The sequence below is a fragment of the Mus musculus genome, chromosome 2 (assembly GCF_000001635.26).
Source record: "Mus musculus strain C57BL/6J chromosome 2, GRCm38.p6 C57BL/6J".
NCBI lineage: Eukaryota > Metazoa > Chordata > Mammalia > Rodentia > Muridae > Mus > Mus musculus.
The window spans coordinates 135300782-135315096 of record NC_000068.7 but is presented as its reverse complement, the minus strand read 5'-3'; the positions used below and the strand labels follow the sequence as shown (position 1 = coordinate 135315096).

The 14315-nt window shown below is 42.4% G+C and overlaps 1 protein-coding gene across 3 annotated transcripts in view; it reads right to left on the bottom strand.

Annotated features, from left to right (window-relative positions):
• Plcb1 (phospholipase C, beta 1) overlaps window positions 1-14315 on the bottom strand; it is a 689095-nt gene that overhangs the window by 160162 nt on the left and 514618 nt on the right. For all 3 annotated transcript variants that reach the window (NM_019677.2, NM_001145830.1, XM_006498930.3), the window contains one exon: window positions 4019-4176. In NM_019677.2, coding sequence (NP_062651.2) covers window positions 4019-4176 — 158 coding nt within the window. The remainder of the gene's footprint in view (window positions 1-4018; window positions 4177-14315) is intronic.

Sequence of the window (14315 nt, the reverse complement as noted above, 5' to 3'; positions counted from 1 at the left end):
CTGGTCCTGGAGACCCGCAGTTGACCCAGCGGTCAGCTCGAGAGCAGCACCAAACATCTACCTTCTCTTTCTCTCTTTACCTCCCCTCTTCCTTTCCTCCTCTCTCTGACCAGCTCTCCGTCTTCTCTATAATACATTTAGCTACAGGCTAAAAAGCTTTGCCAAATTTTCACATCAAATAAGACTTTACTGAATTATAAGTTGTTGACCAGTCAATCTAGAAGCCCTTCTGGGAGACTTTTGTTCTCCTCAATGTTTGAAATATTTTGTGAGGTATGCATGATTGCTCGGGGTCAGAAAACTAGCAGTGACTCTTAAGATGCTCTTTTATAGTGCTGTATTAGTGGCATTGGTGTTACAGTCATTTCCAGTACCATGCTCCTTTACTGCAGAGACTTATGACACTGCTTTCAGTAACCTGCTTACCACCCAGGTCAATGAATAACAGCAGTAGGAAAATTATCCTTGAACCCTTTTGCCTGCAGGGAGGTGGTCATGCATGCTTTTAATACCAGTACTCAGGAGCAGAGGCAGGTGGATATCTGTGAATGAGTTTGAGGCTAGTCTAGTCTACAGAGCTAGTTCTAGGACAACCAAAGTATGCAGTAAAACCATGTATCATAGAGGGAGGGGGAGAGAGAGAGAGAGAGAGAGAGAGAGAGAGAGAGAGAGAGAGAGAGAGAGAGAGAAAGACAGAGACAGAGAGAGACAGAGACAGAGAGAGACAGAGAGAGACAGAGAGAGAGACAGAGAGAGAGACAGAGACAGAGAGACAGAGAGGTGGGTGGGCTGGCTGATTGCCTCCCTTGCCCTTTGCCACATCTGCATTTGGCACATTTCACTTGCATAATGGCCAGAGGAAAGGCAGATGAACATGAAAGTGAGGCTACACTTTGATTGCTCTGGGATGGCAAAACTCCCAATCTTTATTGATCACCTCCTCTCTGTCAGGTTCAATTTAATGTAATGCGGGTGGATGGGGTCACAGAATGAAGGTCCCGTCTTTGTGGGATTACATGATAGTAGGAAACCCAGTAAGCAAAGGACACAGTGACTGGGTTAAGCAGCATGTCATAAGGTGACTGGGTACCATGGAGAAACTTAAAAACACAGAGTGAGGCAGTGAGAGCTTTTCTATCTGGAAGGGGTGGCATTACCACTAGGAGGCGTATGAAACAGAGAAGTCCTAGTAGTCCTTATGGGGGGGGGGTGACATTTGAGATGCTTCAGAGAGGTAAGGGGAGAGCTTCAGTTCAACCTGACCAGAAGTATGGTGTCCTGGAAGGATCACAAGGTGGCCCATGTAGCTCCTGATACACAGTGGGTTGAGTGGATGACACAGTAAATAATAAGGATGGGGTAATTTGCTGATTAAACAATGGAGAGCAGAAGAGGTCCAATCCCTTGTTCCTAATCTCACCATTCCAAAGTCACCTTACACACCAGGCTCTGGGAAAGCAGATTACCACTCTGCAGAGCAGGGGCTGGACTTATGTGAGGGAAGGGGAGACCTCTAAGTACCAGACTTAAGTCTTTCACATAGGCTCTGCACTGCACTTACAAGACTCTGAGTAAGGCACCTGTACCTAGCATCCCTGGGTCTTTCCTAACTTGGCTTCTGGACTAACAAACTAACTAAATCTTTGTTACTAAATTTATCTACAGTGTAGGCTAGCATTTCCACAACTACCTCACTGTCTCCGTGTCTCTCCAAATCTCATGAGCAGAAGTGTAGGGATAAGAGTCAGAAGGGTATAGCTAGGCAATCTCTAGCCACCCTGATCACCCTACCCACCCGCAGGCAGAAGGATGCAGTCCTCTACCCTTAAGCCTCTAAAGCTGCCACAGTTTGGATGTGGTAGGGATGCTGGCTGCGTGTGTTCAGGCAGGGACATTTATCGAGCAGAGGCAGGAGCTCACAGATGTGACTGAAGGACCACTTGTAGGTCAAGTGCACAGAAGAGTCACTCCAAGCGAACCGGGTGGCTAAGGTTGGGAAGCCAATGCTCCACAAAAGAAATATTCCTTAGAATGTGCTAGTTGAGTTATTCTGATCCCAGGATCTCAAAGAATTTTGACTAAGCTTTAAGAGAACAGAATTGGGACTCACAGGGATGATAACTGGTAGAAGTGGGGCATGGGCAGGGTGTGGGTATCTCTGCCAGCAGCCCAAGTGAAGTGCCAGGTCGTCCCCCTCTCCTCCCATAGTCAGGACCCTTTGCACCATTGCCAGTTGGAGAAATCTCTGCCCCATGGGGCTTTTCCCAGCCTCTGCTCTGTGGCCCCTGGTCATATTCTTTCTTTCAGAGCCTAACTAATTGAAACTGGGACTGAGCAGGGTGTAAAAGGAAGAAAGGAAGTGGGGTACGGAAATAAAACCATAAAAATAATCTTTTTTTTTCTCATTTTAGGTTAATAAACAATTTCAGAGTGGTTGGTTTCAGGAGCTAATACAACTTGTAAAGATTTTGGTCAGAATTTGAGTCAAACTACATTAAATGTTTTGTGAAATTAAGTGAAGACTAAGTGTTAACTTTTCTCTATCTATGGTATGGTGAACCAAATTGTGAAAAGCCAAGTTATTGGGAGAGGTGGCCCCATGCCTGGAATCCTACATTCTAAAGCACAGGCAGCGGCTGGAGTTCAAGTCCCGAGTAGGCTCCAGAGATCCTTTAAAACAACAGCAAAAGTAGCTTAAACTAGGAAAAAAAAAAAAAAAAAAAAGCCAACCCATTTCTCTGCAATGGATTTGGCCTTGCCTGAAATCCCTGCTTTTGTTGGCTCTTCCTTTACTGACACCTTATTTATTTGGTCACATCTCTAGTCACCCAGGGTTAAGACTACATTTTCTAAATTTCAGCATTCTTTTTAAAAAAAAAATCAGAAAGTGGTAAGAAACCCAAGTCAGCTCAGACATCATGGCCCCAGAGACATGAATACCTTCATCCAGATCATTCCCTGGACCTACTACCCCAGATGTTCACACTCAATGAACCCACAAAGCCACTGCAAATGATTAAAGATTGAAATTTTTATCACAAATATTATGTACAAGAAGTTTGGGATTTGGGGACATTTGGGGTTTTTAGATTTTTGGCTTATGGGTGTTCAGCCAATAGAGTCTAAGAAAATCTTCCCCAAACTGATTAACTCTGTAATCTGAAAGACATTCAATGCCAGGCATTTCTGATAAGAGATACTCCAATGATATCATAATTAAATGGTAGCAATTAACACCATCTTCAAGATGAATAAAGCAAAGCTAGAAATATATGAAATAAAATTCACAAATCTCCCAACATGGAGTGGAAAATCCAAGAGAGAAAAATAATGCAGACTAGAATATTTAGCAATATAAGCCAATCTCAACCGGTGGGGTCACACTGTCTAAGGTTGTACTCAAATGTGGATAGCTGTAAAATGTACAAAGTAGTGTTCACTTGTGATATTCAAGAGAGCTCTCCTCTTAGGACAGAGCAGATCCCAGGGGAATGGCTACATAAGGTGTGTTTCTAGGGTTGTGTCTCTTGATTTACATGGCAGAAACATGGGTACACACAATGACCATAAGATGCACCCGGTGTTGGTGGCAGCACACACCTTTAATCCCAGCACTCAGGAGGCTGGTCTCTGAGTTCGAGGCTAGCTTGGACTTCCGAGTGAGTTCCAAGACAGCCAGGGCTACATAGAGAAACCCTGTCTCAAAAAATATATCTATCAACACCACACATATTTTTCATTTTAAATATGTTTGACATGTTTTGCAATAGTAAAATACAAGAAAATAATGAGTGGATAAAAACAAACGAACAAAAAAAAAATCTTTGATCTTGCTCAAGTAAGTTTCCTGAGAATTTGGTTAGTTGGACAAACTCCTACATTTTGACTTCTAAATTCAATCATAAAGATGATTCTCAGTCTGTGAACTCCATTGCAATACCTAGACATTGTCTGAGAAAGCTTTACCCCCACGGTGCCAGGTATCCCAGCTGCCTTATAGCAACCTCCTTCACTCTACCTTGAAGGATATTTCTGTTGTCATGGTGAATCCATGGGTAATGACAGGCTCTTCCTCAGCGGTCCTTCCCTTCCAGCAGTCCAGCTCCACACAGCGACATCCAGACAGAAGCACCTGGCGATACATCTCTACAGACGAGTTCCCAGCCAACTGGCCAGCTGCAAAACAAACCCCAGAATCCCTTGAATCAAGGAAAGCAGAGAATGGGGGCATCATCAAAAGCTCTTTGACATTGGAAACAGCACTGAAGTAGCCCAGGTGGCATCAGGGCTCCCTAGTGGTGAGTCAGGAGTAGAAGAGAGGAGAGAGGAAGGACATTGTAACATAACAAAGATACATGCACTGTGACTCAACCACAGGGCCTTTGCAGTCAACAGTTCAACTTGAAAAAAGTAAACTGTCTGGCATAAGTGTTTTCTAAGAAACAGAATCCACTCCAGATAATGAAAAGAACACAGAATAGCAGACTCACCCAAGTTTCTCAAGGGAAGAAGGCATAGACAACAGAAAACACAGGTCTACTTATGGGAGATACTTAGTAAGTGAAGACTATAATACTCCTCAAATTGATGTACAATTTTAGTTCATATTAAATTCAGCCTGACCTTTTGATCCCTTTGCCTACAGAAACTGGCATTCTGCCCCCAAACTTCACATGGGATTATAAAGGATGTCAGTATCCAGGCATCTCTACTACCTGCCCCAGGGACTCAGGGACAGCAGGATACACATCATCACCAGCTGCCAAGATGCAGCACATTCCCACTGGTACCATGAGTTGTATATCTTCCCTGTGTGTGCACTACATCCCCTTATAAAAGGCCAGTTTCTCTTCTCTCCACTCTCTTCTTCCCTCCAACCTTGCTCAGAGGCAACCTCTGTATAGCCCCTCCCCAAAATACCTCCCACGTGATATCTGCTGCACGGTGTGACTTTATAGTACCTTTCCCATAGATCATAACAGGGGGAGTGGGGCTGAATTAGCCAAAGTAATCTTAAATAAAAACCATAAATAAAGTTGGAAGAATCACATTTTCCAATTTTAGGATTTACTACCAAGTTACAGTAATCAAGACAGTAGGTTGCCACTATAGGAAGAACAACACAGGTAAATGCAGTGGAAATGAAGGTTTAGAAATACACCTTCAGTTTACGGTCAACTGACTTCTAACAGGCTTACCAATACAACTCAGTACAGAAAAATTAGTATTTTCAATGAATTAGCCTGGGCCAATAGGACAGCCATATGCAACACTAACTAACTATCTAACTAACTAACTGGATCCTTTCTTCATACCACATAGAATAATTTAACGTGAAATTGATTAAGTACCTAGAAGAGCTAAAAGTACTAAAGTCTTTGAAGAAACATAGGAATCACCAGTGGCTGTGTGGACACCTGACAGCACAAGCAACAAAAGGAACAATAGGAAAACTTTGTAAGATTGAAACCTGAGAGCAGAGCTGAGATATCTTAGTGAAGCGGTTATGTAGCTAGTTACAACTAAGCAGGCTCCACCCCACCAGCATAATTAGTCTTGGGCCCTACCTCCTGTATCCTTTCAAGGATTTTTGAGGACGGGGGAAGTATGACAATTGCCCCTCCCTCGAACTGGAAATGCTGTTTGAGAGAAAAAGAAAGCATAACAGATGCCCCTCAACACTTTCAAATACCACATGAAGTGATGACTGTAGGTCAGACAACAGAGAGGAAGGAAGCAGTAGCAGGGTCCTTCGAGGGAGAGCTATTTCCTCCTAGTAAAATATGACTTCTATGGGTTCACTTTTTCTTTTACCTTTCTCTAGTTCATTTAAATCTGTTCTATTATGTGGGGTTTTTTTTTCTTCCTTTTTTGGTCAAAAGAATAGAGTCCGACCTTGGGTGGAGTCAAAACTTTCTAAACTGTCCAAAATATAATATGGTTGCTATATCGTCAGTGGCTTTCTAGTAAAAAAAAAAAAAAAAGACACTAGTTTACTTCCTTCAAAATAAACTCTCATGACCATGTCAGTCACCCGAACAGAGAACACCTCCTGGAATTTCTTCCAGAGATTTTCGAAAGTATTTGGTTTCCACCCTGGGACAAGGGATTGAGGTGCGTATTTTACACCAAAGCAGATCTGGTCTCCAGGTTCTCACAGTATCTCAACCTGGCATACCCTATCCCCCAAACCTAGACTTTCCAGCACAGGGGCTGGGCTGTTCTTTCCCCAGAGGTTCTTCTATATAATACAGAAATTTTGGTCTCTTTCTTCCTTTCCTCTTCTTCCTCCAAGCATGCAGCCCCTTTTCTCTTTCTGTGTCCCTCCCTTACTAACCCCCTTTCCCCATGGTGACATCCCTGGCTTTGGTCCTTGGTGCCAGTGAACTCGCCCACCTGAGAGCAGCTTCCCAGTAAACTGCCTTTTATATACTCTAATCTGGCTTAAATTGGCTCATTTCACTGGTGGTGGAGAAATAACATCTCGGAAAACCATACAAAGTCTACCTAAAAGGTGGAGATTGGCACATGGTCCCTATGGCTGTTGCCCTCCCTGCTGGAGACTGCTTCCCTCTGTCCTTTATTATGTACCTTGTAATAAGTTCCACCCATCTTCTATATTGTGCTCTGAGTGTCTTGTCTGAATTCTTCTGACAAAAGTCCCCTGGATTGGAGACCTGAGAATCTGGTAAATTAGCCTTGCTCTGTGTTAATTCCATACCTGTATGGAATTGGCTTCAGGTTGAGTCTTGTCCTGGGAGATTCCATTTTACAAACAGCCTCTACTCCCATCTAAGAGCAGATGGAAAGGTGGGAAGCCTCTTATTTTGATTAACATATGAATACCACCATATGTCAAGTACCACCCACGAAGCAGAGAATGATACACAGCTTATTCTCAATTATGAAAAGGGTGCTGCCCTATGGATTTATTAACATGAGTTGGGATCCTATAAGCAGATGTGTATATCAAAATCACATCAGTCAAAACAGGCACTAGAATCTACTGAACACATCAGACTGAGAAAAGAATACAATAATGGCCTCATTAATACCATGATGACAGTAACTCTGTTGACTTGGCTTGGTGTATGCTCCGGGGACAGACTGACAGAGTACACTCGACTCTCTCAGGGGCTTCAGTTCGGCTCAGTCTCCAGTGCTCAGGCAGCATGTTTGACTTGTCATCTGCCCATTCATTCACATGGACCGGGCCTTGTGTTTTATCACTGTGGCTTCCATGGCCCTGTCTCTCACCTCAGCAGCTTGACTCTTGTGGACTATCTCTGACTCTGTGCTTGACTCCACATCAGCACCTCCAGCATAGTTCCAACAGGATCTGCTTCCTGAGTCCCGTATAAACTCTCTTTAAATTTTATCAGTCTTTTTCTGCCTCTTAACAAGGTCCCCTGAACTCCTCAAACTCAACTGAGGCCCCTTTACCCCCTGTGGCCATTCTGTGACCTCCATATATACCTGTACACAGCGACATTTGCTGCGTGATAAGCAGTATGTGATCTGAGAGTTAATATCATTAATTAAGATCGGAATAAAAGGAGTGCTGATTGCCAATATCCAGCCATCAGAGAAAATCAAGACTACTCGGCAAATTGCAGCCAACAACATAATGCAGCACGTGAGCTGATTGTGACTCAATAATTCTGGACACTGCGGGAAATCACAAACATTTCTGTCTGTGTTCCTAGGAAGGAAACTCATGACAAGAATCCAGAGCGATATCTCTGTCACAAAGTTATGAAATTGTGACAATAAAGGCATATAAGAAGGCCAAGGGCAGAGGCCGTGGCTTAAACTATTTATGTATTCATTTATTTAATGTGAATGTAGGTGCGTAAACATATGTATGTATACCACAAATAGGGTTAGAAGATGTTATCAAATCCCCTAGAATTGGAGTTGAGGTGGCGAATTATGGGCTGCCGTATATGAACAGGGACATGAACATGGTTCCTCTGTAAGACAAGTAGGTGCTCTCAACCATTGATTCATCTCTAGTCCTGGCAGCCACTAGTTTCTTGATAGAATTGTTTAAAAATATTAATAATAAATACATTTGAAACAAGTCTATTATCAAACATACGAATTGAAGTCTTTGATTTCCAAACCTTTATGTTTTATCTCTCTCTCTCTCTCTCTCTCTCTCTCTCTCTCTCTCTCTCTCTCTCTCTCTCTCTCTATGTTTGTGTGCTTATTTATTTGTTTGTTTCTCTATTTATAATCATAGTCTCACTCTTTAGTCTAGGTTACCCTCAAATTAAAACCCTTCCTGCCTCGCCTTCCTTATCATTGGGAGTACTGAATGTTTTCCCCCCTTGATCTCTTGGATCTCTTTTATAGCCAGTTGTAGAATGTTGATAAAAAAAATTGTCAAAGTGACTTTGAAATGGACAGCATCTGCCCTGTGGAGACACACAGGGGAAAGAAAACGAGATTAGGCCAACTGGCTTAATTTTACTTTTATATTCATGGCACACTACCAGACCATCAACAGAACAAAAGGACAACCCTCTTCGGTGCTATACAGCTCTAGGAAAGGCAGCTAAAGGCTGATTAAGTACATTTGCATAATCACTTTCTTTACTAGAAAAATAGGGCATCTAAACACACAAGTGTATCTGCAAAAACAATAATGCTGACAGAGTAACCTGGGAGACTCCTGATGCTGGACAATCAATTTGTCATTTATAATGGCCTCAAAGTGTATTGTCATTGTGATACACTGTCCCCATATCTGCTGCATAAAGGACAAGGCAGAGGGGCAGTGAAAATTAACACTGTTGTTATTCCTAAGCTTCTGAACTATGGGAAATGAAGAATTGAAAGAATCATAAGATTGATTTGTCAAAACGTTTGTTCCTGCATAAAACAGGGCAGATCTGAATGTGTGCTGTTATTGTGACTTTATAGACTCTAGAATATCTGTGAGATAGACGGCTGGGCATGCATGTGGGGAATTACATTGATTCTGTTAATTGAGGTGAGAAGGCCCACCTACTGTGCATAGCATCTGTGATGGCTATTCTTGGCTGTCAACCTGACTACATCTAGAATTAACTAAAACCCAAAAATGGCTGGGCATGCCTGCGAGGGATTTATTTATTTTTTGCTTAATTGGATCATTGGGAGCGGGAAGATTCACTTTTAATGAATCCTTTGAGGTGAGAAGACACAGCTTCAATTGAGATCTTTTCACGTAGGAAGGCTCAACTCTAATCTGAGCCACACCGTCTGCTGGAAGCCTGTAGAAGGACATGTAAGAGGGGAGCTCACTCTCTTTGCCTGCTTCCTCTCTCCCTTGTTAGCAAGACCATTCCTTCACGGGCATTAGAGTCTACTTCTTAGGGATTCTGACCTATACTGAAGATAGCCAGCCTTGTGGACTGAATACCTACATGTCAGGTAGTCATTGTTGGATCAGCTGGACTGTAGCCTATAAGTCAGTCATTCTAGTAAGTCCCATCTCTCTCTCTCTCCCCCTCTCTCTCTCTCTCTCTCTCTCTCTCCCTCCCTCTCCCTCTCTCTCTCTCCCCCCCCCCTCTCTCCCTCCCTCCCTCTCTCTCTCTCTCAGTTCTATTACTGTAGACTCTAGAGTCTAGAGAATTCTGACTAACACAGCATCATCCCTAGACTGGGATGGGGGGAAACTGGAGCTGAGCAATGCTCTAAATTCATCCTTCTATTCTGATTGTGGTTGCCATGTGACCGGCTGCCTCAAGGTCCCATAACTCGGACTTCTGCCCTTGATCTGTGCTCCTTTAAGTTGTTTTTGCCAGAGGATATTTTTTACAGCCACAGTAAACTTAGACAATTGTGTGAGGGTTGTGAAAGATGTATTACTAATGACACCAATGTTATCATATAATGTTTACATAGTCGGTACTTTGTTAAGCTGCCTAATTTTCTGATGTGTAACCCTTTCATTGTCTTCTTGTTATCTCAGTTGGCAAAACCTGGACAAGTTCTCTAGGGCACTCGGAGCTTTCTCGTCCTTTTGTTATAAAAGTTATCCCATCCCTACCCTCCACCCCAATATGGTTTCTGACAAATATATTCTGTCTACCTCTTCATCTCCCTCCTTGAGGGCAGCTGATGAGATTTACAGCTTGCTCGTCCATACCTCTGAGTTATTGTTGCTTTAAACTCTAATAAATTTGTCCTCAAGCTTTCTTCTGAGTCCATTCTGTTATTAACATGACCAAGAAGCATGAGAAGGGACCCTTAATTTTCTTGACAATACTTGACACAACAGGTGTGGAATACACCTAAGTTTCTGGAACCATCAGATATTGCAGAGTGCTTGGTCTTGGCAGACTACACATGTCATGGTGGTGGAGAGATGGATTGTTGTGAGGCCAAAGACAAAATTATCCAGGGCTATCTTAGGTCTTTTGGTAGCCAAATACCTTTACTTTGTGTATGGATGTGTATGTGTGGTGTGGGTGAGGATCACACTTGCCCTGATTTCAAGCTTTCTGCCTCAGCTCCTTAGAGTCATAGGCCAGTTAGTTACCTCTTCTCTATCAGATCTCAAAAGCTGTGACTAGTTGATACCAGTATCTCCAGCCAAACAGTAGACCTCCAACCTTCACTACCCCCAGTGAGAAGCATTCCATAAGATAACATATGAACCCACAGCAGAAACCACCCCCTTACTCCACCCTGCCCCATTAGGCTCCCATCAATGTTCTCGTACTTGGGACACGGGCTGATTAACTTCCCTTTTGTTTGGTGGCTACCAAGAGTTCATACAACCTCTTCTACAGTTAACCAATAATTCAGGGCCCTGTTCGTGGGGGAGGCTTACTTATATCTGGCTCACAACAAAAATTTCTTGTCTCCTTCAAAACAGAGACATTATTTTATGTCGACAGTAACTGAGTAAAACTGGAGTACTCTGTCATAAGTGATTCAAGGTACATCTTAAAACCATTTCCGTGAACTGGCTTGCCAATGCATTTGTCATTCAAAGAACAATTAGAAGAAATTGAATGCACTTTCTTGGTGTGGGGTTTGCGAGATGAAAAGTAATCTAGAAACATTAAAGACTGCTTGGGTTTGCCATCCATCACCTACAGCCTGTAGAATCCCTCTAAAGAAAATTTCTTGCTCATTCTTAAAACGAACATTGGTTTTAAAATAAGAAATGGAAATCTTCAAAGAAAGCACAGAGAAAACCCATATCCCAATTGTCCCATTACTTGGAACTGGAATTTCTATTATGTTCCCTGGATATGATATAATTTCCATTCTTCTCTCTTTTTCTCTGGTTTACTTTATTTTCAACCCTGAAATTCTTTACTTCTCTTCATAAACTATGTTACACTTCCATATGACTGGGGGCTAAGTGCACTGATATATCCTGAGCCATTTAAGCCTTGGTATTTCTGGAATCATTCCTTGAACTCATCTCTGCCTGACCATGAACACTTCTCTGCAACTCTCTCTGACTTTGTGACTGGGCTCTAAGCTGCAGTTCTTTCCCAGATGGATTTATAACAATGCCTCAAGTCACTCTGCAGTGGATTCCTTGCCTTTGGTACTTGTGGCAGTGCTGGTTACAGTCCCTGGGACTCGGACTCTGATTACCAAGGCACGTGGGGATAGAAAAGACCTGAAACTGGAAACACAAACTTCTAAGAAATTGCTCAGGATTTAAAGCATGGCAAACCGCTGTCTATCTTTATGCTTATCATTGTCTAATGATTCCCTTCAACTCCAAATGAAGATGCTTCTAGAATGTGATGTGCTTGTTAACTCAGTGGTCTCCTTCTGCAAACACTGTCACCTTCAATAAACGGAGATGGACACAAGTTTTGCCTACTTTCAATTCTTTGACACTCTGTCAGGGCATATGTCCTCACAGCTGCATGTATGGGAGCAGTTCAGGTTATCAAGAATATATTGAATTCACCGGCTGTTTTCCCACTAGGAATACAAAGCTCTCTTGATTATACATTCAAGTGATATTGAAGGACTAAGCAAGACGGTATGGAAGATTCCTTCTCCTGAGAAAATCTATTTTAGCCTTAAGCCTTACTGTTGACAGACATATCATCAGCTCTGTGTATATTCCTAAACATGCTCTCTGTGGGAGGCTCTGGTTACTGGGAATGCAAAAATAAGGCACACCCCTAACCTTATCATCTTGCAGGGGAGGGAATATGAATTATGATGGTTCCTTGTTCAGCAGGGAGTTTAAATTCTCCTCACAATCTTTCTTTCTCGTTCTCTTTCTTATGTATCTCCTTGCCTATAGAATATTATTTAGGTTATAATAGGTTTTAGGACCCACTCTCAGCCATGGAAAAAAAATCTAGAATCTCCTCATTCTGTCAAGGCAAAATTCCATTCCCAGGGGGTGAGTTACACCATACCTCTGAGTTACAACACACCTCTGAGTTACAACATACCTCTGCTGTATGGTGTAACTTGGTGATACATGCTAGGAATAATGGTAAGACTAATGGATGGACTGGGAGAATGGGTTGGAGTGTCCTCTAAACACTCTTACAAAGGGCTCTAAGTCAGGGACTTCCACAGAAGTAGGTGTAGATATCATTCATAGAAATCCCATTCTTTGGTCTTCGTTCTTCTTGAGTTTCATGCGTTTAACAAATTGTATCTTATATCTTGGGTATCCTAAGTTTTTGGGCTATTATTCACTTATCAGTGAGTACATATTGTGTGAGTTCCTTTGTGATTGTGTTATCTCACTCAGGATGATGCCCTCCAGGTCCATCCATTTGCCTAGGAATTTCATAAATTCATTCTTTTTAATAGCTGAGTAGTACTCCATTGTGTAAATGTACCACATTTTTTGTATCCATTCCTCTGTTGAGGGGCATCTGGGTTCTTTCCAGCTTCTGGCTATTATAAATAAGGCTGCTATGAACATAGTGGAGCATGTGTCCTTCTTACCGGTTGGAACATCCTCTGGATATATGCCCAGGAGAGGTATTGCTGGATCTTCTGGTAGTATTGTGTCCAATTTTCTGAGGAACTGCCAAACTGATTTCCAGAGTGGTTGTATAAGCTTGCAATCCCACCAACAATGGAGGAGTGTTCCCCTTTCTCCACATCCTCGCCAGCATCTGCTGTCACCTGAGTTTTTGATCTTAGCCATTCTGACTGGAGTGAAGTGGAATCTCAGTGTTGTTTTGATTTGCATTTCCCTGATGATTAAGGTTGTTGAACATTTTTTCAGGTGCTTCTCTGCCATTCCGTATTCCTCAGGTGAGAATTCTTTGTTCAGTTCTGAGCCCCATTTTTAATGGGGTTATTTGATTTTCTGGGGTCCACCTTCTTGAGTTCTTTTTATATATTGGATATTAGTCCCCTATCTGATTTAGGATAGGTAAAGATCCTTTCCCAATCTGTTCCCCTTCTTAGAATTGGGAACAAAACACCCATGGAAAGAGTTACAGAGATAAAGTTTGGAGCTGTGACGAAAGGATGGACCATCTAAAGACTGCCATATCCAGGGATCCATCCCCTAATCAGCTTCCAAACGCTGACACCATTGCATACACTAGTAAGATTTTGCTGAAAGGACCCAGATATAGCTGTCTCTTGTGAGACAATGCTGGGGCGTAGCAAACACAGAAGTGGATGCTCACAGTCAGCTATTGGATGGATCACAGGGCCCCCAATGGAGGAGCTAGAGAAAGTACCCAAGGAGCTAAAGGGATCTGCAACCCTATAGGTGGAACAACATTATGAACTAACCAGTACCCCAGAGCTCTTGACTCTAGCTGCATATGTATCAAAAGATGGCCTAGTTGGCCATCACTGGAAAGAGAGGCCCATTGGACTTGCAAACTTTATATGTCCCAGTACAGGGGAACGCTACGGCCAAAAAGGGGGAGTGGGTGGGTAGGGGGGTGGGGGGGGGAGTGTATTGGGGACTTTTTGGATAGCATTGGAAATGTAAATGAGGAAAATACCTAATAAAAAAATTAATTCTAAAAAAAAAAAGAAATCCAATTCTTAGGGTGCACAGTCAATCTGAAATCATAAGAGACCCGAAAGACAGGAAGTAATTGATGACACTCATGAATTTTCCATTGATCCAAGCCTCAGCTGCTGCTGTTCTGCTGTGTGCGGTATAAATTCCTCATTCTTTAAGTCATTTAGATAGTATCCAATCATATCCAATCATGTTCTGCCACAGGAACCCTGGCTCTTTTAATTTATCTTCATTTTATAAAGCAGCCAAGGTAAGAGTATCATTTAAAGGTAAATTCAAGCAGAGCTTATTTATTTCCTAAGCTTATTCCACCACTCAATTTTCTTAG